Below are 24,721 nucleotides of genomic sequence, written 5' to 3' on the forward strand. Positions count from 1 at the left end.
GGTAAAACCATAGCCTTGACTAGACGGACCTAGTCAGCAAAGTAATGTCTCTGCTTTTGAATATGCTATCTAGGTTGGTCATAACTTTCCTTCCAAAGAGTAAGTGTCTTTTAATTTCATGGCTGCAGTCACCATCTGCAGTGCTTTTGGAGCCCCAAAAAATAAAGTCTGATACTGTTTCCACTGTTTCCCCATCTATTTCCCATGAAGTGATGGGACCAGATGCCATGACTTCATTTTCTGAATGTTGAGCTTTAAGCCAACTTTTTCACTCTCCTCTTTCACTTTCATCAAGAGGCTTTTTAGTTCCTCTTCACCTTCTGCCATGAGGGTGGTATCATCTGCATATCTGAGATTATTGATATCTCTACTGGCAATCTTGATTCCAGCTTGTGTTTCTTCCAGCCCAGCGTTTCTCATGATGTACTCTGCATAAAAGTTAAATAAGCAGGGTGACAATATACAGCCTTGACGTACTCCTTTTCCTGTTTGGAACCAGTCTGTTGTTCCATGCCCAGTTCTAACAGTTGCTTCCTGACCTGCATACAGATTTCTCAAGAGGCAGCTCAGGTGGTCTGGTATTCCCATGTCTTTCAGAATTTTCCGCAGTTTATTATGATCCACACAGTCAAAGGCTTTGGCATAGTCAATCAAGCAGAAATAGATGTTTTTCTGGAACTCTCTTGCTTTTTCCATGATCCAGCAGATGTTGGCAGTTTGATCTCTGGTTCCTCTGCCTTTTCTAAAACCAGCTTGAACATCAGGAAGTTCACGGTTCACGTATTGTTGAAGCCTGGCTTGGAGAATTTGGGGCATTACTTCACTAGCATGTGAGATGAGTGCAATGGTGCGGTAGTTTGAGCATTCTTTGGCATTGCCTTTCTTTGGGATTGGAATGAAAACTGACCTTTTCCAGTCCTGTGGCCACTGCTGAGTTTTCCAAATTTGCTGGCATATTGAGTGCAGCACTTTCACAGCATCATCTTTCAGGATTTGAAATAGCTCCACTGGAATTCCATCACCTCCACTAGCTTTGTTTGTAGTGATGCTTTCGAAGGCCCACTTGACTTCACATTCCAAGATGTCTGGCTCTAGGTGAGTGATCACACCATTGTGATTATCCAGGTCGTGAAGATCTTTTTGTACAGTTCTTCTGTGTATTCTTGCCACCTCTTCTTAATATCTTCTGCTTCTGTTAGGTCCATACTATTTCTGTCCTTTATCGAGCCCATCTTTGCATGAAATGTTCCCTTGGTATCTCTAATTTTCTTGAAGAGATCTCTAGTCTTTCCCATTCTGTTGTTTTCCTCTATTTCTTTGCATTGATCACTGAAGAAGGCTTTCTTATCTCTTCTTGCTATTCTTTGGAACTCTGCATTCAGATGCTTATATCTTTCCTTTTCTCCTTTGCTTTTCACCTCTCTTCTTTTCGCAGCTATCTGTAAGGCCTCCCCAGACAGCCATTTTGCTTTTTTGCATTTCTTTTCCATGGGGATGGTCTTCATCCCTGGCTCCTATACAATGTCATGAACCTCATTCCATAGTTCATCAGGCACTCTATCTATCAGATCTAGGACCTTAAATCTATTTCTCACTTCCACTGTATAATCATAATGGATTTGATTTAGGTCATACCTGAATGGTCTAGCTGTTTTCCCTACTTTCTTCAATTTAAGTCTGAATTTGGCAATAAGGAGTTCATGATCTGAGCCACACTCAGCTCCCGGTCTTATTTTTGCTGACTGTATAGAGCTTCTCCATCTTTGGCTGCGAAGAATACAATCAATCTGATTTCGGTGTTGACCATCTGGTGATGTCCACGTGTAGAGTCTTCTCTTGTGTTGTTGGAAGAGTGTTTGCTATGACCAGTGCATTTTCTTGGCAAAACTCTATTAGTCTTTGCCCTGCTTTATTCTGCATTCCAAGGCCAAATTTGGCTGTTACTGCAGGTGTTTCTTGACTTCCTACTTTTGCATTCCAGTCCCGTATAATGAAAAGGACATCTTTTTTGGCTGTTAGTTCTAAAAGGTCTTGTAGGTCTTCATAGAACCATTCAACTTCAGCTTCTTCAGCATTACAGCTTGGAGCATAGACTTGGATTACTGTGATTGAATGGTTTGCCTTGGAAACCAACAGAGATCATTCTGTCATTTTTGAGATTGCATCCAAGTACTGCATTTCGGACTCTTTTGTTGACCATGATGGCTACTCATGAGAGACAAGTAAGAGACAAGTGTACGTTATAATTCAGAGAGCTGTTATTTTTAAAATGCCATTTCCTGGTGGCTCAGACAATAAAGAATCTGCATGCAATGCAGGAGTCCTGGATTCAATCCGTGGGTCAGGAAGATCCCCTGGAGAAGGGAATGGGTACCCCAAGAATACCCAGTATTCTGGCCTAGAGAATTCCATGGACGAAGGAGTCTGGTGGGCTACAGTCGAACACCAGTCAAACACGACAGCAACTGTTCTCATTCTCTATTATCTAAAAATAGTTTGAAGACCCCACGGGGCCAGGTCCCCTGCTTAGAATTGTCTCTTCTCACTCGCTCTGTTCTGTCTCCTGTTTACATAGGCTCTGCCACAGGCACCATTTCTTCTGCAGAGTTCTCCTTCTCTGACTACGTCTCACGTCCAAGCGACCACACCAGCATCCTCCACTTTGACAAGGATGAGGCTGAGAGCACCTGCCGGGTCCTGATCATCAATGACTCTCTTTATGAAGAGGAAGAATCCTTCAGCATTTCACTGAGCCTGCCAAAGGGAGGACATCTGGGGGCCAAATTCCCCACCGCCAAGGTGATTCTTCTGGCTGATCGTGATGATGGTAAGCCTATTTCCTGTTCTCCACTCTTGGTTATAGCTGCTTTCTTCTCATCCTTTCCCTCAACAGTTGAAAGACAAATCAAGCTTAAGTGACCTATGAAAGAAATTGTTGATGTTGCTCCTTCTCTAACATCTCTGAGTGGCTTTTCAGATACATAATTATCACCAATACCAAGAACAAGGCAGTGATGCAGAAAGATTAAACATTTGTGTGTGAGTGTGTTAAATTATTTTTAAAAAGCACATCCCAAGGAAGTGACCTAAGACTTTAAGGAAGCCAAGAAGAGGACCTAGGTTAAATGTCTGATCACTCAACCAGGACTGCCCCACAGGACCCTCAACTTAGCAGTCCAAGGAGCCTCCCTCCCAACAATAGGAACATGAGGGCTACAAGTGGTACAAGGGTGCCATGAAGCTCCCATGTGTAGCCATCCAGATCTTCTCTTTTCCCAGCCCTACCCGCCTGGGAGTTTGGCTCTAGTCCCAGCTGAAGCATAGAGACAGGAAAGAATAGGATGCTCTTCACTCCTCAAAACCAACCCCTCCCAACCCCCGACTCCCAATACCAAGCCCAGTATTACTTTCTTAGTAATTGCTCTTTCTACAAGAGGCACTTTTAAGAGAAAATATTGATAAAGACAAGGCCAGCATCTGACTATTTTATTATGAGTCTCAAATTTGATTGAGCACTTCATCTCTCAAATATACCTCTCTCAGGATTTGAGTGGCTGTGAGTTGCTGTGTTCAGATCTAAATAGGATCAGACTGGGCAGCTATCACAGACTCAAAATTTGTGTGAATGCATAGATACAGTGCAGGGCTTCTGTGAAACTGAGAGCCATGTCAAGAGATAAACCAGACACAAGAGAAGACTCTACACGTGGACATCACCAGATGGTCAACACCGAAATCAGATTGATTATATTCTTTGCAGCCAAAGATGGAGAAGCTCTATACAGTCAGCAAAAACAAGACCGGGAGCTGAGTGTGGCTCAGATCATGAACTCCTTATTGCCAAATTCAGACTTAAATTGAAGAAAGTAGGGAAAACCGCTAGACCATTCAGGTATGACCTAAATCAAATCCCTTATGATTATACAGTGGAAGTGAGAAATAGATTTAAGGGCCTAGATCTGATAGATAGAGTGCCTGATGAACTATGGAATGAGATTCATGACATTGTACAGGAGCCAGGGATGAAGACCATCCCCATGGAAAAGAAATGCAAAAAAGCAAAATGGCTGTCTGGGGAGGCCTTACAGATAGCTGTGAAAAGAAGAGAGGCGAAAAGCAAAGGAGAAAAGGAAAGATATAAGCATCTGAATGCAGAGTTCCAAAGAATAGCAAGAAGAGATAAGAAAGCCTTCTTCAGTGATCAATGCAAAGAAATAGAGGAAAACAACAGAATGGGAAAGACTAGAGATCTCTTCAAGAAAATTAGAGATACCAAGGGAACATTTCATGCAAAGATGGGCTCGATAAAGGACAGAAATAGTATGGACCTAACAGAAGCAGAAGATATTAAGAAGAGGTGGCAAGAACACACAGAAGAACTGTACAAAAAAGATCTTCACGACCTGGATAATCACAATGGTGTGATCACTCACCTAGAGCCAGACATCTTGGAATGTGAAGTCAAGTGGGCCTTCGAAAGCATCACTACAAACAAAGCTAGTGGAGGTGATGGAATTCCAGTGGAGCTATTTCAAATCCTGAAAGATGATGCTGTGAAAGTGCTGCACTTAATATGCCAGCAAATTTGGAAAACTCAGCAGTGGCCACAGGACTGGAAAAGGTTAGTTTTCATTCCAGTCCCAAAAAAGGCAATGCCAAAGAATGCTCAAACTACCACACAATTGCACTCATCTCACATGCTAGTGAAGTAATGCCCCAAATTCTCCAAGCCAGGCTTCAACAATATGTGAACCGTGAACTTCCTGATGTTCAAGCTGGATTCAGAAAAGGCAGAGGAACCAGAGATCAAACTGCCAACATCTGCTGGATCATGGAAAAAGCAAGAGAGTTCCAGAAAAACATCTATTTCTGCTTGATTGACTATGTCAAAGCCTTTGACTGTGTGGATCACAATAAACTGCGGAAAATTCTGAAAGAGATGGGAATACCAGACCACCTGAGCTGCCTCTTGAGAAATCTGTATGCAGGTCAGGAAGCAACTGTTAGAACTGGGCATGGAACAACAGACTGGTTCCAAATAGGAAAAGGAGTATGTCAAGGCTGTATATTGTCACCCTGCTTATTTAACTTCTATGCAGAGTACATCATGAGAAACACTGGACTGGAAGAAACACAAGCTGGAATCAAGCTTGCCGGGAGAAATCTCAATAACCTCAGATATGCAGATGACACCACCCTTATGGCAGAAAGTGAAGAGGAACTAAAAAGCCTCTTGATGAAAGTGAAAGAGGAGAGTGAAAAAGTTGGCATAAAGCTCAACATTCAGAAAACGAAGATCATGGCATCTGGTCCCATCACTTCATGGGAAATAGATGGGGAAACAGTGGAAACAGTATCAGACTTTATTGTTTGGGGCTCCAAAAGCACTGCAGATGGTGACTGCAGCCATGAAATTAAAAGATGCTTACTCCTTGGAAGAAAAGTTATGACCAACCTAGATAGTATATTCAAAAGCAGAGACATTACTTTGCTGACTAAGGTCCGTCTAGTCAAGGCTATGGTTTTACCTGTGGTCATGTATGGATGTGAGAGTTGGACTGTGAAGAAGGCTAAGCGCCGAAGAATTGATGCTTTTGAACTGTGGTGCTGGAGAAGACTCTTGAGAGTTCCTTGGACTGCAAAGAGATCCAACCAGTCCATTCTGAAGGAGATCAACTCTAGGATTTCTTTGGAAGGACTGATGCTAAAGCTGAAACTCCAGTACTTTGGCCACCTCATGCGAAGAGTTGACTCATTGGAAAAGACTCTGATGCTGGGAGGGATTGGGGGCAGGAGGAGAAGGGCACGACTGAGGATGAGATGGCTGGATGGCATCATGGACTCGATGAACGTGAGTCTGAGTGAACTACGGGAGATGGTGATGGACAGGGAGGCCTGGCGTGCTGTGATTCATGGGGTTGCAAAGAGTCGGACATGACTGAGCAACTGAACATATCATTCTGGGGCTTCCCTGATGGCTCAGATGGTAAAGAATCTGCCTGCAAAGCAGGAGACCCAGGTTTGATCCCTGAGTCAGGAAGATCCCCTGAAAGAGGAAATGACAGCCCACTGCAGTATTTTAGCCTGGGAAATCCCACAAACAGTGGAGCCTGGAGGGCTACAGTCCAAGGGGTCCTGTTGTTCTAGGACAAAGGAAAATATGAGTGAGATTAAAGTTGGTTTGGTTTTTGTTTGTTTTGTCTCCTAAATTTTGTTTGTTGATATTGTATCTTGTGGACAAAATCTCAGAATGCTGTGAAAGGCCAATTTTGCTCTACTCAAAAAAAAAAAAGTTGCCAGGGACTAAGTTCAGTTCCCAAATATATTTTCACAAGTCTCAAGAGAGAAGAATAAGTGTCTGGTGTCTATACCAGGGCTTCCCAGGTAGCTCAGATGGTAAAGTGTCTGCCTACAATGCAGGAGACCTGGGTTCAATCCCTGGGTCAGGAAGATCCCCTGGAAAAGGAAATGGCAACCCACTCCAGTATTCATGCCTGGAGAAATCCCATGGACGGAGGAGCCTGGTGGGCTACAGTCCACGGGGTCGCAAATAGTCACACACGACTAAGTAACTTCACTTCACTTCTGATGTCTATGCATTCTTCATTGTATAATTTCTTTTAAAAAAGTGCCCCCTTAGAATAAAGATAACTATTGTTTTTCTTAAAATAATGCATATGACAGTTCAATATAAAAAATGCTAACAACTCAATCAAAAAATAAGCAGAAGATCTAAATAGACATTTCTCCCAAGAAGACATACCAATGGCCAATAAAGACATGAAAAAATGCTCAACATCACTATTAGAAATGGCAAGTCAAAACTGCAATGAGACATCACGTCACTCCAGTCAGAACGACCATCATCAAAAAGCCTACAACTAATAAATGCTGGAGAGGGTGTGGAGAAAAAGAAGCCCTCCTATACCGTTGGTGGGAATGTAAATTAGTGTAGCCACTTTGGAGAACAGTATCGAGGTCCCTTAAGAATTCGAAAGCACAGTTGTCATATGATCCTACATTCCTACTTCTGACTATGTATCCAGAGAAAATTGTAATTCGAAAAGATACATGCTTCCCAGTGTTGACTGCAGCACTGTTTACAGTAGCAACATGTAAGCAACCTAAACGTCCATCAGCAGATGAGCGGATAAAGATGTGGTGTGTATATACATACAATGGAATTTGCTCAGTATACTCAATTTTCAGTATGCTGAACAGAAATTTAGAATTTCTATTATATTCTCTGTGAAACCAAAGAGATATTAGGGACTGTCTACCAAGAGCAAATTTTGCCATTCATGATACCAATGGTTCCTTTGAATGGTGCCATCATATTTTGGCCTTGAGGAAACAACCACAGTGATTATTAGCACACCTACTACATGATTCTAATCTTTTGGACTACTTTTGCGAAATGACACGTCTCCTAATTCAGTGTTTAAGCAAAAACATTGATCAAATTCTATCACATCTCAGGAAGTAGTTCCATTGCTCTTTCAGCCAGGAATAAAAACATGTGTCCTACAAAACTGACTACTTGAAAGAAATTGGGAAAAGTCCATACTCATTTTCCAGGGTTAGCGTTTGTGTCTAGTAGGCCAGTCTGAGCGCATGTTAAATACCAGTAATGCTTCCTTTCTTCAGAAGTATCAAGTCCATCATCTTATAGCAAAAGCTTGTTTTCCTTTAGGCCAAGTGATGACACGATATATAGCAACATAAAGATGCAGCCAAGCAGCTCAAGAGTTAGAGCTGGGATGAAATGCAATGGCAACCCACTCCAGTACTCTTGCCTGGAAAATCCTGTGGACAGTGGAGCCTCATAGGTTGCAGTCCCTGGGGTCGCTGCGAGTTGGACACGACTGAGCGGCTTCACTTTCAATTTTCACTTTTCACTTTCATACATTGGAGAAGGAAATGGCAACTCACTCCAGTGTTCTTGCCTGGAGAATCCCAGGGACAGGGGAGCCTAGTGGGCTGCCGTCTATGGGGTCACACAGAGTCGCCACACTGAAGTGACTCACCAGCTAGACTCTGGGAAATGTTTAGCTTCCTTAAATAGAGATCAACTATCCCCTCATCAGATGGGTCACCTGCAGGAACGTATTTGTAAAGGCAACTACTGTGGGGTGATGCTAAGCAAAGAAATTGCACAGGGGCAGAGACAGTCTAACAACTCAAGCCCCTGGCCCCGCACTGACAGGAAAATCCCGGTACACCAGCTCCATGCAGACAGAGGCCACAGAATATGGCTAGTAAATGTTCACTGAACTGATGCACAGTGCGCTTCCTGTGCATTCACCTGCTAAAGACCTTAGCTTCTACTTGCACTTAACAAGGCCAAGATGAAACTAAAGACCCTGGTTAATCAGCACAATGTGTCTGTTCTGTTTGTTAATACGTTATAGCAGGTCTCCACCTATCTGCTGGACACTGCACTTCTAACATGCCATTTGAAAATTCTTGTATCTGCCACAAAAAAGAATTGCTGTCCAATTTCAGATGGTTCTTAGTTTTGTCCTGAGGTAATAAGATTTGTATAACATGCATAAAATTTGCCTGTATGGGAGGGGAGTTTGGTGAAGAATAGATACATTTATATACATGGCTGAGTTCCTTTGCTCTTCACCTGAAACTATCACAGCATTGTTAATTGGCTATCAGTCAATTCAGTTCAGTTCAGTCACTCAGTTGTGTCCGACTTCTTGCGACCCCATGAATCGCAGCATGCCAGGCCTCCCTGTCCATCACCATCTCCCGGAGTTCACTCAGACTCACATCCATTGAGTCGGTGATACCATCCAGCCATCTCATCCTTTGTCGTCCCCTTCTCCTCCTGCCCCCAATCCAATACCCCAATACAAAAAAAAAAAAAAAAAAAGTTTAAATTTGCCTGTAAAGATTGCCAGCTAGATGAGGGTCTTATCAGTAATGGGCGTATAACAGAATAATGACAGATTTAAGAAAAGTCTGTAAGGAAAACTTGCACAAAAACAAAGTGTTATTTTGGTGAAATTACATCCAATTTTTTTTCAATATGCTTAATACTATTGCTATGGGCCAAGATAAACTTCAACACAAAATGTTTTTAAAACTTGAAAGACACATTGCTGTACTGTAAAAACCAGAAAACTGTTCGGAATGAAGAGTAACACTATGCTTTAGAAGGTTAGTCATATGATAATACAGTTGTTAACGGTTTTAAATGCAGAAAGAGTTTTATTTCAGTTCTTATTTTAGGCATTATAGCTCACTTGACACCGTTTGAAGTTTAATAAGTGTATTTTGGTTGTTGTGCCACTGATTAGCACTGTTGGCTTGCACACATCTTTCTGCCTATACTTGCTGCATTGTGGTCACTTATATTTCTCAATTTTTTCTACTCTCTCAATTTTCCTGGATCCACTCTTCTCTCCATCACTCTTTCTCTGTCTCTGTTTTATTGAGTTTCTTCCCCTCTGCCAGTCTCCCTGGTGGTTGACACCTCAACAACCATTCTCTTTACTCATTCACACTGGATGATCATACCCTCTAAAATAATACAGGATTGTCCACAACTTGTACACTGCTGCTGCTGCTGCTGCTGCTAAGTCACTTCAGTCGTGTCCGACTCTGTGCGACCCCATAGACTGCAGCCCACCAGGCTCCCCCATCCCTGGGATTCTCCAGGCAAGAACACTGGAGTGGGTTGCCATTTCCTTCTCCAATGCATGAAAGTGGAAAGTGAAAGTGAAGTCGCTCAGTCGTGTCTGACTCTTCACGACCCCATGGACTGCAGCCTACCAGGCTCCTCCGCCCATGGGATTTGCTAGGCAAGAGTACTGGAGTGGGGTGCCATTGCCTTCTCCAAACTTGTACACTAGCGACTCCTAAATCTCCAGCCCTGACTTGATTCTCGAACTCGATTCACACATTAACGCCTTTCCACCCCTAGCCAAGACTGTTTCCCCTCCTATCTTCCCAACTGAGTTTATGATGACCCCATCCCACACCAGCAGGGCATCCTAGAAGCCACCTATGTCCAATCCCTGGATGCTGCTCAGGACACGAACTACATCCATCTCTCCCACACCGTCATCATCTCCCACTCCATTACTAGTATATACACCAGTGAACATTTCAAACCATTCTCACACCAAGGAAACCAGAATCAAAAGAGACAAAAAAAAAGTTGAGCAAAAAAAGAAAAAAAAAGGAAGGGACACGTGTACCCCAATGTTGATCACAGCACTGTTTATAATAGCCAGGACATGGAAGCAACCTAGATGTCCATCAGCAGATGAGAAAGCTGTGGTACAAATACACAATGGAGTATAACTCAGCAATTAAAAAGAATACATTTGAATCAGTTCTAATGAGATGGATGAAACTGGATTTCCACTTACAGAGTGAAGTAAGCCAAAAAAGAAAAACACCAGTACAGTATACTAACACATATATATGGAATTTAAAAAGATGATAATGATAACCCTGTACGAAAGACAGCAAAAGAGACACAGATGTATAGAACAGTCTTTTGGACTCTGTGGGAGAGGGCGAGGGCAGGATGATATGGGAGAATGGCATTGAAACATGTATATTATCATATCTGAAATGAGTCACCGGTCCAGGTTTGATGCATGATACAGGATGCTCGGGGCTGGTGCACTGGGATGACCCAGAGGGATGGTATGGGGAGGGAGGTGGGATGGGGGTTCAGGAAGGGGAACACATGTGCACCCATGCAGATCCATGTCAATGTATGGCAAAACCACTACAATATTGTAAAGTAATTAGCCTCCAATTAAAATGAATAAAATTTTTAAAAAAATTTTTTAAATTGGCCCCTATATTCTAAGGAGAGTCTAGAAAGTGAAGTCCTATCTAGTTAAAGTGGATCCAAGTTTCTGTAGGCTCTGATTTCTCCTTTCCTCTCAAAACTCATCCCCTCGTTCATCTACTCTCACCTTAAACGTTTCCAAGAAACGCCCTTTTTTATACCTTCCCAAACCCGAGGCTTTGTCATGCTTCTGGGCCTTTCTTTTTCATATGAGCCTCACTGTTAGGGACGTTCTTCCCCTGTTCTCGTGGATCAATTCTCATTCATTCTTTGAGTCTAGCACAGTTATTTTCTTCCAAAACTCCTCCTTCTGAGCCTTGAGGTGGTCCCTTCTTTTGTCAGCGCACTCAGGGTCAGCTGATGGGCATCAGAGTGGCTGCCCCATAGTTAGAATACATAGAGGATGCTCAAAAGATGTCTGTTTAGCTGAACTGAAAAACATTAAACTTAACTTCATGAAACCAGATGTTAAAAACCTGATACTGACCCATCGGTATTGCCTCTTCCTTTTCTAAAGATCCAGAAACTGTTGAAATACACGGGTCCAGAGTTTTTCTAGTGATTAAGCTTTCCCTCTTGTCTCCAGAATCTATTTTGTCTTCCGAGATAACTGAGAAAACATCTCCCAGTCTTCCATCTCTCGGCCTCTCTCCTGTTCAGGGTGGTTTGGCAAAGTTTAACAACAGCGTGTCTGTGCCTTCCCCTGTAAGTCCTCTTTGTACCTTGGTATGAAATTTCTCTGAATCTGCACAGTGAACTCATTTTTAAATGATGGTCATACCTCTCTCGAAAGTTTCCCTTTCTACTTTGTCATATTTTTTTTTCTTATTTCCATTTAAAGTTCATTTTCTTTTAAAGGAAAGAAAAACACAGCTATGGTTGTAGAATCCATTTAACATAAGTGGTCAAAACATTCTACTCTCATAACTGCCCACGCATAAGAATCATTGCCAGCATCTCAATTTTTTAAACAGATCTTGAGTGACAACTACTTAGAGATACCACTGGGCTGCACAGAGCATCTCTTTCCTCTATTTGAACAAATCTCCTTATGCTCAGTATACAGAGCATCTCAGAAGAATTTAGTGCTTTTTCTTCTAAGTGACGCTGTCCTCTTCTTACATCCTGTATCTTAAGGTATTCAGAGAAGCTTGATTCTTACATTTTTTTTTTCTGAACAGTGACATAACTCAATTTTTTTTAAATCTTACCTTTCTTCCTTCCCTAATACCACACAGAGGAAATTCTCTGCTAAATAAGCAGATCCATTAGTCTCAACTTTAAAAAAAATATAATTTGTAGTAAGTTCAAAGTATATCAGAAGGAAATTAAAATTAGCCACCCGACACATTCTTGAATATAACACACCAACCAAACTGTTTCTAAGGGGATGTGGAATGTGGTCGCTGGTCTTGAGGTATTGGTAAGGCTCTGATAACACAGAACAGTATATAAGAGTGGTGGCTTTAACATTTTAACTCTTTAAAGAGGTGCTAAACCATGAGACCACGATAAGGGTAAAGTGTGTCACCTACGGTGTGGAGGAAACTGGCTCTATCTGGAAAACCTCAGTGTAGGAGATATGCTGATTAGCTGCTCTGATAAATGATCAAACAAGAGGGAGTGCATTAGGATGAGGCAGTATCCCTAGGGTGTATCAAGCAAAGGATGCGGGAGGCTTGTCCTGGACCAGATGCGAGCCACCCTCGCAGAAGAGATCCAGAATGGACCCGTCTTAGGCCTTGTCCAATAGCGCCATCTAGAGGGATGAACAATCCCCACAGAAGCACCGCCAAATGCTGATAACATGAGGAAGGATTGATGATCAGCCAGGTTAGGGGTGCATTCTGAAAGGCCTTAGCACGCACACATCCTTATCAAAGGGATTGCAGATGAGAAGTACTCCGCCATGGGAATGAGAGATCTCCAAAGAACACACCAAAGTGCCCGTGAGAAACAGAATCTGCTCTCTTTCAATCTTCTAAGACCCAAGAGTGCAGTCACCGTGATAAAACCCATCAAGATCTTGTCTGCTTCTCTCGTCCACCCTGTTTCCTGTCCAAGCTTAGAGGTATCCAAAACATCCGCCAGCAACAATGGGGAGGTGGAGTGAAACTTCTGAGTCAAAAAGAGAGGATGGGGACTTCACTGGTCTAAGTGGCTAAGACTTGGCGTGTTTCCAGCGCTGGGGGTCTGGTCTCCACCCCTGGTCAGGGAACTAGATCCCACCTGCAGCAACTGAAGATCCTGCTTGCCACAACCAAGACCCAGTGCAGCCAAAAATAGAAATAAAAATGTTTAAGAGAGAATGACCTCCCCACACCCTTTTCTGAGTGCAGACCCCCACCTGCGATGCATCTGAGGACAGCAAATAGCAAGAATGACCCATCACTGCAACTAGCAAGCTGTGCAAAGTGTCAGGGGAGCACAGGATAAGGAACAGCTTCCCCCTTAAGGGCATATATATGGCTTCCCGGGGCTTCCCAGGTGACGCTAGGGGTAAAGAACCTGATGGCCAGCGCAGGAGACATAAGAGACACGGGTTCGATCCCTGGGTCAGGAAGAGAGCATGGCAACCCAATCCAGTATTCTTGCCTGGAGAATCCCATGGACCGAGGAGCCTGGCGGGCTACACAGTCCATAGGACTGCAAAGAGTCGGGCACGACTGAGCGACTTAGCATGCAGGCACGCACATGACCTCCCAGAGCAGGTTACTCAGTCAAAGTCTTACAAAAGCAGTGTGTGAAGTTAACATGTTGCGGAGGGAGTTTCAGCTCCGAGGACATCACCAGTGAAGATGGAGGCCCTGACCACGTGCTGTGCTGGCTGCCTGGAGAGCTGTTCTGTGTAACAGGCACACAGGGCGCAGGGTCAGGAACGGTACATGAAGACTCCAGAAAGAACGGACGGTAGTCAGGTTATGAGAGCTCTGGCACACCACCGTGAAACGTTTGGTAAAACTCTCTGCAGCATGAAGAGATCTGCTAAAATACATCCTGGGCAAATACTGTTTATTACAGTGGATTTCTACCTTCCAAAATCCAAATTCCATTCTGATATGCTTCTGTGTTGTATTGTACTTGCCAAGGTTTCGTCTCTGTGGTGCTGATTCACCGTTTTCCATTTACCAGCTCAGTGGTCAGGCCTCTGTGGTGAAGCTGCTGCCTGGTATGGATATCTTTTTGCCTCTGAATGTCACAGTCTGAGGAAAAGCATTCGTTTCTGACTTTTATCATGTCAAGTGTAACAGCTGAAACTTGGATAAGCTTTGAAGAGTCATAGGCTGCTTTCTAGAACTGAGAGAACTGGAAGTGGACGAGTATGTCTGCTTGGACAAGTCTTGACTTGGCAGATTTTCCCCCCATTAGATGCATTCCTCTCTTTCACCTGCTTTCAGCCTTCCCTGGCGGCTCAGATGGTAAAGGATCTGCCTGCAATTCAGGAGACCTGGGTTTGATCCCTGGGTGGGGAAGATCCCCTGGAGACAGAAATGGCTACCCACTCCAGTACTCTTGCCTGGAGAATTCCCCTGGACAGAGGAGCCTGGTGGGCCACAGACCATGGGGTCACACAGAGCCGGCCATGACTCAGCAACTAACACAGTCGCTTTCACCTGCTCTCAGAGTCTGATGCCCACCCTGGCTGCCCTCAGCCTTCTATTCTAGGGGACCCCTTTTTTTGCCTCTGGGGGAAGCAGTTCAGGAATAGAATTTCTGTCTGTCTTTGTGACACACAAAGGTGCAGCAGCAGATGCTGAGTTCAGACTCTTGGCTGGACTGTGCCTCAACATGAAGGGCCCTTCTCCCTTGAGAAAAAAAGCCTCCCTAGTTCCCCAAAATCTTTTCCCAAACGATAGCTGGCTTGCCGGAGTTACAGCTAGTTGACCAGTTTTCCCCAAGTGGGAAAATTCTTTGCACAACAGATCTCTCTTAAAGGAGGAAAACGAATAGAATTCTGATTTTCTCTCACTGCACGTCCTGGAATCTAAGCCATCATGGCATAAGACTCCTCCTTGATGTGGTCATTTGTGTGTTTTGCCTGTTTCCTCTCGAGCCCGTGGGACCTGCCAAGTCTGGTGACGGAGACAAACGCCCAGGCTCCCGTGGGGCCAGAGGAAATGAGGGTCCTGGGAGGCAGCAGCATTCTTAATCTGTCCCTTCCTGTCTCCCCAGAGCCTGCCCTGCACTTTGGAGATGCTGAATATCACATTGATGAAAGTGCTGGCTCCGTGGAGGTTTGCGTCCGGAGGACAGGCACAGATCTTTCCCAAGCATCCTCTGTCACCGTGCGCTCCAAGAGAACAGAGCCGGCCTCAGCAGAAGGTGAGCAGCCCATTTTTAAAATGTGTCACCATCCTGACATTCATATAGGGTGAGGTCTGGTCTGTTCAAGTGTAGCTTGCCAAGTCTTTGTGGAGAGGCTCTGATTTAAATTTTCTCCTCCCTGGCTGTATAGAATGACTTCTGCTGTTTACGGAAGAGACGGAATATTTGAGTAGCGGCCTTATGATTTGTTGATTCGTTCATTAACTGCTTAGGAAAGTGAAGTCGCTCAGTTCTGTCCGACTCTTTGCAACTCCATGGACTATAGCCTACCAGGCTCCTCCGTCTATGGGATTTTCCAGGCAAGCATACTAGAGCAGGTTGCCATTTCCTTCTCCAGGAGATCTTCCCTACCCACGGACTGAACCCGGGTCTCTTGCATTGTAGGCAGATGCTTTACCGTCTGAGCCACCAGGGAAGTCCCATTAACTACTTGCTTGGGTCCAGATTAACCTTCTGAAGTTAGGAATATTCACTGTGACAGCCTAGGGGGGAAGGTAGAATGGGGTGGGAAGTGGAGGGAGACTCAAGAGGGAGGGGACATAAGGATATCCATGTTGATGTACTGGCATATAACAACACAATATTGTGAAGCAATTACACTCCAATTAAAAATAAATTTTTTAAAAAAGGAATATTTGTAGGACTTCCCTGGTGGCCCAGCAGATAAGAACCCACCTGCCAGGGCAGGGGACAAGGGTTCCATCTCTGGGCCGGGGAGACTGCACACGCTGCGGGGCAGCTAAGCCCATGCGCCATGACTACCGAGCCCACGTGCCCTGGAGCCCGCGCTCCCCAGCAAGAGGAACCACACAGCGAGCAGCCCGTTCCCCACAACTAGAGAAAGCTCGCGCGGAGTGACAAGGGCCAAAATAATTAACTAATTCGAAAAAGAACATTTGTAGAGACTTGAAGCTGCTCATAAACACTATGTCATACCAAAGTGTACCTGAGATGACTGAGCAGGTATTCCAGCTCCTGGGAGAATCCAGGCACCTACTGGCCCCCTGGGAGGGTAGGAGGCTCTCACTTCTGACTCTCCAGCATTTTCCTCAGCTTCAATCAGCATGTTCTCACACCCTACTCCCCTTTGCCTTTCTTGATGTGGACAAGCAAAGCCTGGCGGGCAGTATAGTTAAATGGTTGTGAACATCACTTTCTCTGTGTTGAAGCTGTCAGCTGCTGGTAAAACCAAAACAAATAAAGAAAAACACACACACACACACATAGTAGGATTCAGGAAGAGAAAGGGAAATTTCCATCTGCATTGAAATCCACATTTGTTTCATTGCTAAACAGGGACCTTAATCTCCTGGGATGTGACAGGCAGCATAATTCAGGATTAGTATCGTACAGTCCAAGACACATGAGGATATGTTAAGGTAGAAACTAAGTAAAAGCACAAATCTTGTGAATAAAACTCAGCAATCTGAAAACCTACAGGAACTGACAGGACATGAAGAGAAAATGTGTCTATGGAAATGTGCACCCAGATTCATCATGTATCCAAGAAACAGTTAAGGAAACTGAAGACAACTTGCTCTTGGGAGAATTACCATATTATAACATGTCAGTAAATATGTCCCATCATACTGTACATGACACCAGTGGTACTCCTTCTGAGTTCTTTTGTTGTCTTGCTTTTTTTTTTTTTTTTTTGGCTTTTCTTTCTTCCCTCCTTCTTTGCTTAATTTTCAGGCCAGGCTCTTTCTCTCTCTATATATATTTGTGAAGCCAAAAATGAATAGACCACTTGGCTCCTTGGACTCTTTTTATGGTTGGGGAAAAGAATTAAAATGTATTTAGGTGGAGAAAGCGGGACGTTCAGCTTGTGAGTGGGAACTTCTCGGTCACGCACAGAGAAAAAACGCTTTAAAAATGGGTGATGTTGAGAAGGGCAAGAAGATTTTTGTTCAGAAGTGTGCCCAATGGTGAAAAATTGAAAGCATTTCCCCTAAAGTCAGGAACAAGACAAGGGTGTCCACTTTCACCGCTACTATTCAACATAGTTCTGGAAGTTTTGGCCACAGCAATCAGAGCAGAAAAAGAAATAAAAGGAATTCAAATTGGAAAAGAAGAAGTAAAACTTTCACTGTTTGCAGATGACATGATCCTCTACATGGAAAACCCTAAAGACTCCACCAGAAAATTACTAGAGCTCATCAATGAATATAGTAAAGTTGCAGGATATAAAATCAACACACAGAAATCCCTTGCATTCCTATACACTAATAACGAGAAAGTAGAAAAAGAAATTAAGGAAACAATTCCATTCACCATTGCAACAAAAAGAATAAAATACTTAGGAATATATCTACCTAAAGAAACTAAAGACCTGTATATAGAAAACTATAAAACACTGATGAAAGAAATCAAAGAAGACACTAATAGATGGAGAAATATACCATGTTCATGGATCAGAAGAATCAATATAGTGAAAATGAGTATACTACCCAAAGCAATTTACAAATTCAATGCAATCCCTATCAAGCTACCAGCCATATTTTTCACAGAACTAGAACAAATAATTTCAAGATTTGTATGGAAATACAAAAAACCTCGAATAGCCAAAGCAATCTTGAGAAATAAGAATGGAACTGGAGGAATCAACTTGCCTGACTTCAGGCTCTATTACAAAGCCACAGTCATCAAAACAGTATGGTACTGGCACAAAGACAGACATATAGATCAATGAAACAAAATAGAAAGCCCAGAAATAAATCCACACACATATGGACACCTTATCTTTGACAAAGGAGGCAAGAATATACAATGGAGTAAAGACAATCTCTTTAACAAGTGGTGCTGGGAAAACTGGTCAACCACTTGTAAAAGAATGAAACTAGATCACTTTCTAACACCGCACACAAAAATAAACTCAAAATGGATTAAAGATCTAAATGTAAGACCAGAAACTACAAAACTCCTAGAGGAGAACATAGGCAAAACACTCTCAGACATAAATCACAGCAGGATCCTCTATGATCCACCTCCCAGAATTCTGGAAATAAAAGCAAAAATAAACAAATGGGATCTAATTAAAATTAAAAGCGTCTGCACAACAAAGGAAAATATAAGCAAGGTGAAAAGACAGCCTTCTGAATGGGAGAAAATAATAGCAAATGAAGCAACTGACAAACAACTAATCTCAAAAATATACAAGCAACTCCTGCAGCTCAATTCAAGAAAAATAAACGACCCAATCAAAAAATGGGCCAAAGAACTAAATAGACATTTCTCCAAAGAAGACATACCGATGGCTAACAAACACATGAAAAGATGCTCAACATCACTCATTATTAGAGAAATGCAAATCAAAACCGCAATGAGGTACCACTTCATACCAGTCAGAATGGCTGCGATCCAAAAATCTGCAAGCAATAAATGCTGGAAAGGCTGTGGAGAAAAGGGAACCCTCCTACACTGTTGGTGGGAATGCAAACTAGTACAGCCACTATGGAGAACAGTGTGGAGATTCCTTAAAACATTGCAAATAGAACTACCTTATGACCCAGCAATCCCACTGCTGGGCATACACACCGAGGGAACCAGAACTGAAAGAGACACATGTACCCCAATGTTCATCGCAGCACTGTTTATAATAGCCAGGACATGGAAACAACCTAGATGTCCATCAGCAGATGAATGGATAAGAAAGCTGTGGTACATATACACAATGGAGTATTACTCAGCGGTTAAAAAGAATTCATTTGAATCAGTTCTGATGAGATGGATGAAACTGGAGCCGATTATACAGAGTGAAGTAAGCCAGAAAGAAAAACACCAATGCAGTATACTAACACATATATATGGAATTTAGAAAGATGGCAATGATGACCCTGTATGTAAGACAGCAAAAAAGACACAGATGTGTATAATGGACTTTTGGACTCAGAGGGAGAGGGAGAGGGTGGGATGATTTGGGAGAATGGCATTCTAACATGTATACTATCATGTAAGAATTGAATCGCCAGTCTATGTCTGACGCAGGATACAGCATGCTTGGGGCTGGTGCATGGGGATGACCCACAGAGATGTTATGGGGAGGGAGGTGGGAGGGGGGTTCATGTTTGGGAATGCATGCAAGAATTAAAGATTTTAAAATTAAAAAAATAAAAAACTAAAAAAAAATTAAAAAATTAAAAAAAAAAAAGAAGTGTGCCCAGTGCCATACTGTGGAAAAGGGAGGTGAGCACAAGGCTGGGCCAAACCTCCATGGTCTGGTTGGATGAAAGGCAGGTCAGGCTGCTGGATTCTCTTACACAGATGCCAACAAGAACAAAGGTTTCACCTGGGGAGAGGAGGCGCTGATGGAGTACTTGGAGAATCCCAAGAAGTACATCCCTGGAACCAAGATGATCTTTGCTGGCATTGAGAAGAAGGGAGAGAGGGAGGACTTGATAGCTTATCCCAAAAAGCTAGCAATGAGTAATAGTTGGCCACTGCCTTATTTACTATGAAACAGAAGTGTCTCATGACTTTTTATGTGTACCATATTTAAATGGATCTCATACACTAGAATTCAGATCATGAACGGCTAATGGAATAATTCTGTTGGACACTCCTGATTTAAATAAGATTGGTTTGTGGCTAAATGAATACAGTCAGCTTTTTTAATTTTGATAGTAATAACGGTTCAACAAGTACTATCACTTTTCCCTTTCTAGAGAGATGATTGAACTTGAATAAGGAATATTAAACTTTTCAGGGAGATGGGGCATTCCTTCTCAAAACCTATGAGAGACTGGCTTTATATTTAGATTTCTATAACTGGTTATATGGAACAACAGACTGGTTCCAAATAGGAAAAGGAGTACGTCAAGGCTGTATATTGTCACCCTGCTTATTTAACTTCTATGCAGAGTACATCATGAGAAACACTGGACTGGAAGAAACACAAGCTGGAATCAAGATTGCTGGGAGAAATATCAATCACCTCAGATATGCAGATGACACCACCCTTATGGCAAAAAGTGAAGAGGAACTAAAAAGCCTCTTGATGAAAGTAAAAGAGGAGAGTGAAAAAGTTGGCTTAAAGCTCAACATTCAGAAAACAAAGATCATGGCATCTGGTTCCATCACTCCATGGGAAATAGATGGGGAAACAGTGGAAACAGTGTCAGACTTTATTTTGGGGGGCTCCAAAATCACTGCAGATGGTGACTGCAGCCATGAAATTAAAAGATGCTTACTCCTTGGAAGGAAAGTTATGACCAACCTAGATAGCATATTCAAAAGCAGAGACATTACTTTGCCAACTAAGGTCCATCTAGTCCAGGCTATGGTTTTTCCTGTGGTCATGTATGGATGTGAGAGTTGGACTGTGAAGAAGGCTGAGTGCCGAAGAATTGATGCTTTTGAACTGTGGTGTTGAAGACTCTTGAGAGTCCCTTGGACTGCAAGAAGATCCAACCAGTCCATTCTAAAGGAGATCAGCCCTGGGATTTCTTTGGAAGGAATGATACTAAAGCTGAAACTCCAGTACTTTGGCCACCTCATGCAAAGAGTTGACTCATTGGAAAAGACTCTGATGCTGGGAGGGATTGGGGGCAGGAGGAAAAGAGGACGACAGAGGATGAGATGGCCGGATGGCATCACTGACTCAATGGACGCGAGTCTGGGTGAACTCTGGGAGTTGGTGATGAACAGGGAGGCCTGGCGTGCTGCAATTCATGGGGTTGCAAAGAGTCGGACACGACTGAGCGACTGAACTGAACTGGTTATATTAATATATTTAAATACTGAAAAGGTCCCTTCACTGTCTCATAGAACAGAGTAGGATTCATGTGTACTTCAAGTTGTGTTCATTAGCCTGTTAAGGCAAGGACTGGAAATCACTGACAAAGTCCACTTTATGCCAATTTAATTAAAATTCTGTCTAAAATTTAGCCTTTTACCTAATGAAAGGCATTTTAGTGTGGTTTATGTATAGCATCAAATAAAGAGTATTTAGCACCTCAAAAAAAAATTCTATTTAGGTGAACTCCTTTTCATACCAGTAATGACCCTCTGCTAGCCCTCAGGGAGGGATGGACAGATGGAAGTGATCTATGCTTGAGGTCATGACTCATGGGTTTGAACAGGAGCTATGCAGAGGTAACAGTTTAGACTTGATAATCTCTAGAGTCTAGAAAGCACTTGACATCTGCTCAGGTTGGTGAATTAACAGTGATAATGATGAACCCATGTGTATTTCATCATTATTTATGACATAAAAATTATAATTTCTATGTACTGAATGCTTGCTATTTGACAGGCTCTGTGCTAGCATCCTTGCTGTATTATCTCTTATCTTCACAACAACTTTGGAAAACAGCAATAATCTTCTCCATTTTGATGTTAAAGAAATTGAGACTCAAACAACGAAATAGTTTATACAAGTAAACAGCCGAATTAACATGTGAACCCAGACTCATAAGATCCCAAATCCCCTTTCCTTTACTCTCCTGCCTTGGTGCTTTTCTAACATTAGCTTATTTTTTTCATAATGTAATTATCTCAAACTTACAGAAAAGTAATAAGTACAGTAAAAAAAAAAAAAAAGAAAAAAAAAACAGTTTTTCTGGAACCATTGAGAGCAAGTTGCCGATAAATCTGGAACCATCTCTTCAAAAATGTGGAGGCCAACACCTATAGAGACATTCTCCTGTATACCCACAATACAAGCTTGAAATCAGGGTACTGATACATGACTACACTCTCATCTTCAGACCTCATTCAAATTCTACCAGCTGTCCCCCAGATCATTCTTAAAGCGAAAAAGCTCAGTTCAAAATCACATTCTATGTAGTACCGTGTAGTTTGGTTTTGTATACCATCTGGACAGTTTCTGGGCTTTCTTTGACTTTCATGACTTATATTTTTCAATATTATAAACCAGGGGGAGGGATAAATTAGGAGTTTGGGATTAACAGATGGACACTACTATATATAAAAATAGGTAATCAACAAGGACCTACTGTATAGCACAAAGAATTGTACTTAATAGTCTTGAAATAACCTAAATGGGAAAAGACTTTGAGAGCGAATAGATATGCATATACGTGTAACTGAAATATCCTGCTGTACACCTGAAATGAACACAGCATTGTCAATCAACTAGGGGGCTTCCCTGGGAGCTCAGAAGTAAGGAGTCTACCTGCATTACAGGAGACCTGGGTTCGATCCTTGCGTCAGGAAGATCCCCTGGAGAAAGGAATGGCAACCACTCCAGTAGTCTTGCCTGGAGAATACCATGGACAGAGGAGTCGGGTGGGCTGCTGTAACGCACCCAGCTCCTCTGTCCCTGGGGTCACAGAGTCGGACACAACTATACTATACTCCAATATAAAATAAAAATTTTAAAGAAATATTACAAATTAGTCTTGTAAAATACCCACCAGGTTGGGCTTGTCTGATTTTCCTCATAATTAGATTCAGGCTCTGCATCTTCAGGACGAATATCACAGAAATGGTACTGCCTTTTCACTGCCTTCTAGCCAATGGGACACAATTGCAACTTATCCCGCTGTTGGTGATATTAACTTTGTTCACGTGGTTAAGCTGCTATGTGCCAGGTTTCTTTACTATGAAGTTACTTTTCTTCCTTTGTAATTAAGAAGTCTTTTTGTGTTAGTTGTTCAGTTGCATCCAATTCTTTGCAGCCGCATGGACCTGCCAGGCTCTTCTGTACATGCGATTCTCTGGGCAAGAATTCTGGAGTGGGTTGGCATTCCCTTCTCCAGGGGATCTTCCCAACCCAGGGATCAAACCCAGGTCTCCCACATTGCAGGCAGATTCTTTACCATCTGAGGTAGCCCCCAAGAAGTCTTTTATGGGGAGATAATGAGACAACATAAATATTCTATTCTTCCATTTATTTACATACATTACTCAGGGTTTCTTGTTCTGTTCTCTTTGATTATAATTTGTCATGACATTGGATGACTTTTTAAATAGCAAAGAAGTGATACAATGAGGTGAGCCAGCTTACAAAATGATTAATAATTGAGAAAATGGCAGGAACTTCATGGCCCAGTAAAACTGAGCAGAATATTCTAAGGTTAAACTAGATGTCTGAGAAAGGTGAATGATTGAAACCTGGTCAAAACGAAAGTCACAATCGTGGTCTTAACAGTTCCAAATAGAAAAGGGAAATGCCTTCATTAAAACTGAAGTTGCCTTGAGCGCCTTCAGTGTATCGGTGGGATTTTTGTGGAAGTGCTTGGGAGCATTGGTGGGGATCGCACGTGGTGACGGATGTGTGGTGGTTGTGGCATTTTGTGGAACGTGGAAATTTCCCCTTTCTGAGGATCAAGCCAAAATATGAGTTTGAAGGTGCCATATACACAGGAAAATGCTAAGGACCAGCCGTCTTTCTCTGAAGGGAAACTGCGGGTAGTGACTCCTGCATCTTACTCTTGGCCTTTTCTTTCCCACTAGCTGGATTAGATTACATTGGCGTCAGCCAAAAACTGAACTTCACTCCAGGAGTACGTGTTCAGATGTTCCGAGTGACAATCCTTGCTGACCTGGGACAGCCCATCTTTGAGGGTCCAGAGCGGTTTGAATTACTTCTTCAGATGCCGCTGGGTGCAGCACTTGGAGAACCCAATAAAACCACCATTTTCATCAATGACACCGTCACTGACTGTAAGCAGAGTGCTTGTCCTCCTTTTGGTTGAAAGACTTTAAAGGAGAGGAAGCAGCCAAAGCAGTTCTCCTAACAAGTTTCCAGATCACTGCAACCCTGGTATATCAATGGTATTGTACTGTCATTGGTGTTACATACATTCTGGTGATATGTACAAGTGTAGTTTATGCAACTGTATGAAAATATAAAGAGAAAGAATAAGCCTAGGAAGGATTATTAGACTGTGCTCTGCTTTTTCCTTTTTCCTTTTCCTTTGTCACCAAGGCCTATGAAACCCAGTCGTCAATTAAGTCAACAGTTAAGAACAAAAGGCCCAACCTTTCTTTGTCCACTGATGCTGGACAAGCAGATTCCAACTACAGTGATGCCTTCATCCTCTTCCTGTTTTCCAGGTTATAGTGCTGAGTGCCCTTAGCACTCGCTCCTGACTCTCTCTCCAGATATAGGAGCTGATAAAAACAAGGGCACTCATACTCAGCATATCACCCTGAACCATTCTAAAAAAGCCAGACTTCCAGACTGGTTCCCAAGTGGTGCAGCTCATTAGCAAACAGGAATGGAAACTGGAGGTTTGGATCCTTCAGGCAGCACCATGTCCATTTGTGGGGTGCATCTGGGCTCCTGCTCTTGAGCTGCCTCGTGTTACTGGCCTCCCTTCTACTCAGACGTAAGCCACAGAAAATGACCTATCTGTAAGCTGCTCTAACAGCAACCAGACAGGAACTCCACTTGGTAGCGTCGGCAACTCTCAGAAGTCAGTGCACAGTGTTGCAATGTGAAAGGTCTTCTCTCCAAGTTGACCTTGACCATCCCTAGAAGGACATACTGTTGTCCATGCATCAACATGGGGACATGCTTCTGACTTCAAACCAGATCAATCATGTCTCCAAAGTGAAAATACACCGGAAAAATGTGCTGAGAATAATTTTCCATGTAAAAAAATG

At 42.8% G+C, this 24,721-nt stretch overlaps 1 protein-coding gene across 1 annotated transcript in view; it reads left to right on the forward strand.

Annotated features, from left to right (window-relative positions):
• FREM3 (FRAS1 related extracellular matrix 3) overlaps nucleotides 1-23,990 on the forward strand; it is a 102,988-nt gene extending 78,998 nt beyond the window's left edge. The window contains exons 6-8 of the mRNA XM_069556806.1: nucleotides 2,576-2,827; nucleotides 14,996-15,145; nucleotides 23,567-23,990. Of these exons, the coding sequence (XP_069412907.1) occupies nucleotides 2,576-2,827; nucleotides 14,996-15,145; nucleotides 23,567-23,808 (644 nt within the window). The 3' untranslated portion in view covers nucleotides 23,809-23,990. The remainder of the gene's footprint in view (nucleotides 1-2,575; nucleotides 2,828-14,995; nucleotides 15,146-23,566) is intronic.
• Nucleotides 23,991-24,721: the final 731 nt, after the last annotated feature.

The sequence above is a fragment of the Ovis canadensis genome, chromosome 17 (assembly GCF_042477335.2).
Source record: "Ovis canadensis isolate MfBH-ARS-UI-01 breed Bighorn chromosome 17, ARS-UI_OviCan_v2, whole genome shotgun sequence".
NCBI classification, from domain to species: domain Eukaryota; kingdom Metazoa; phylum Chordata; class Mammalia; order Artiodactyla; family Bovidae; genus Ovis; species Ovis canadensis.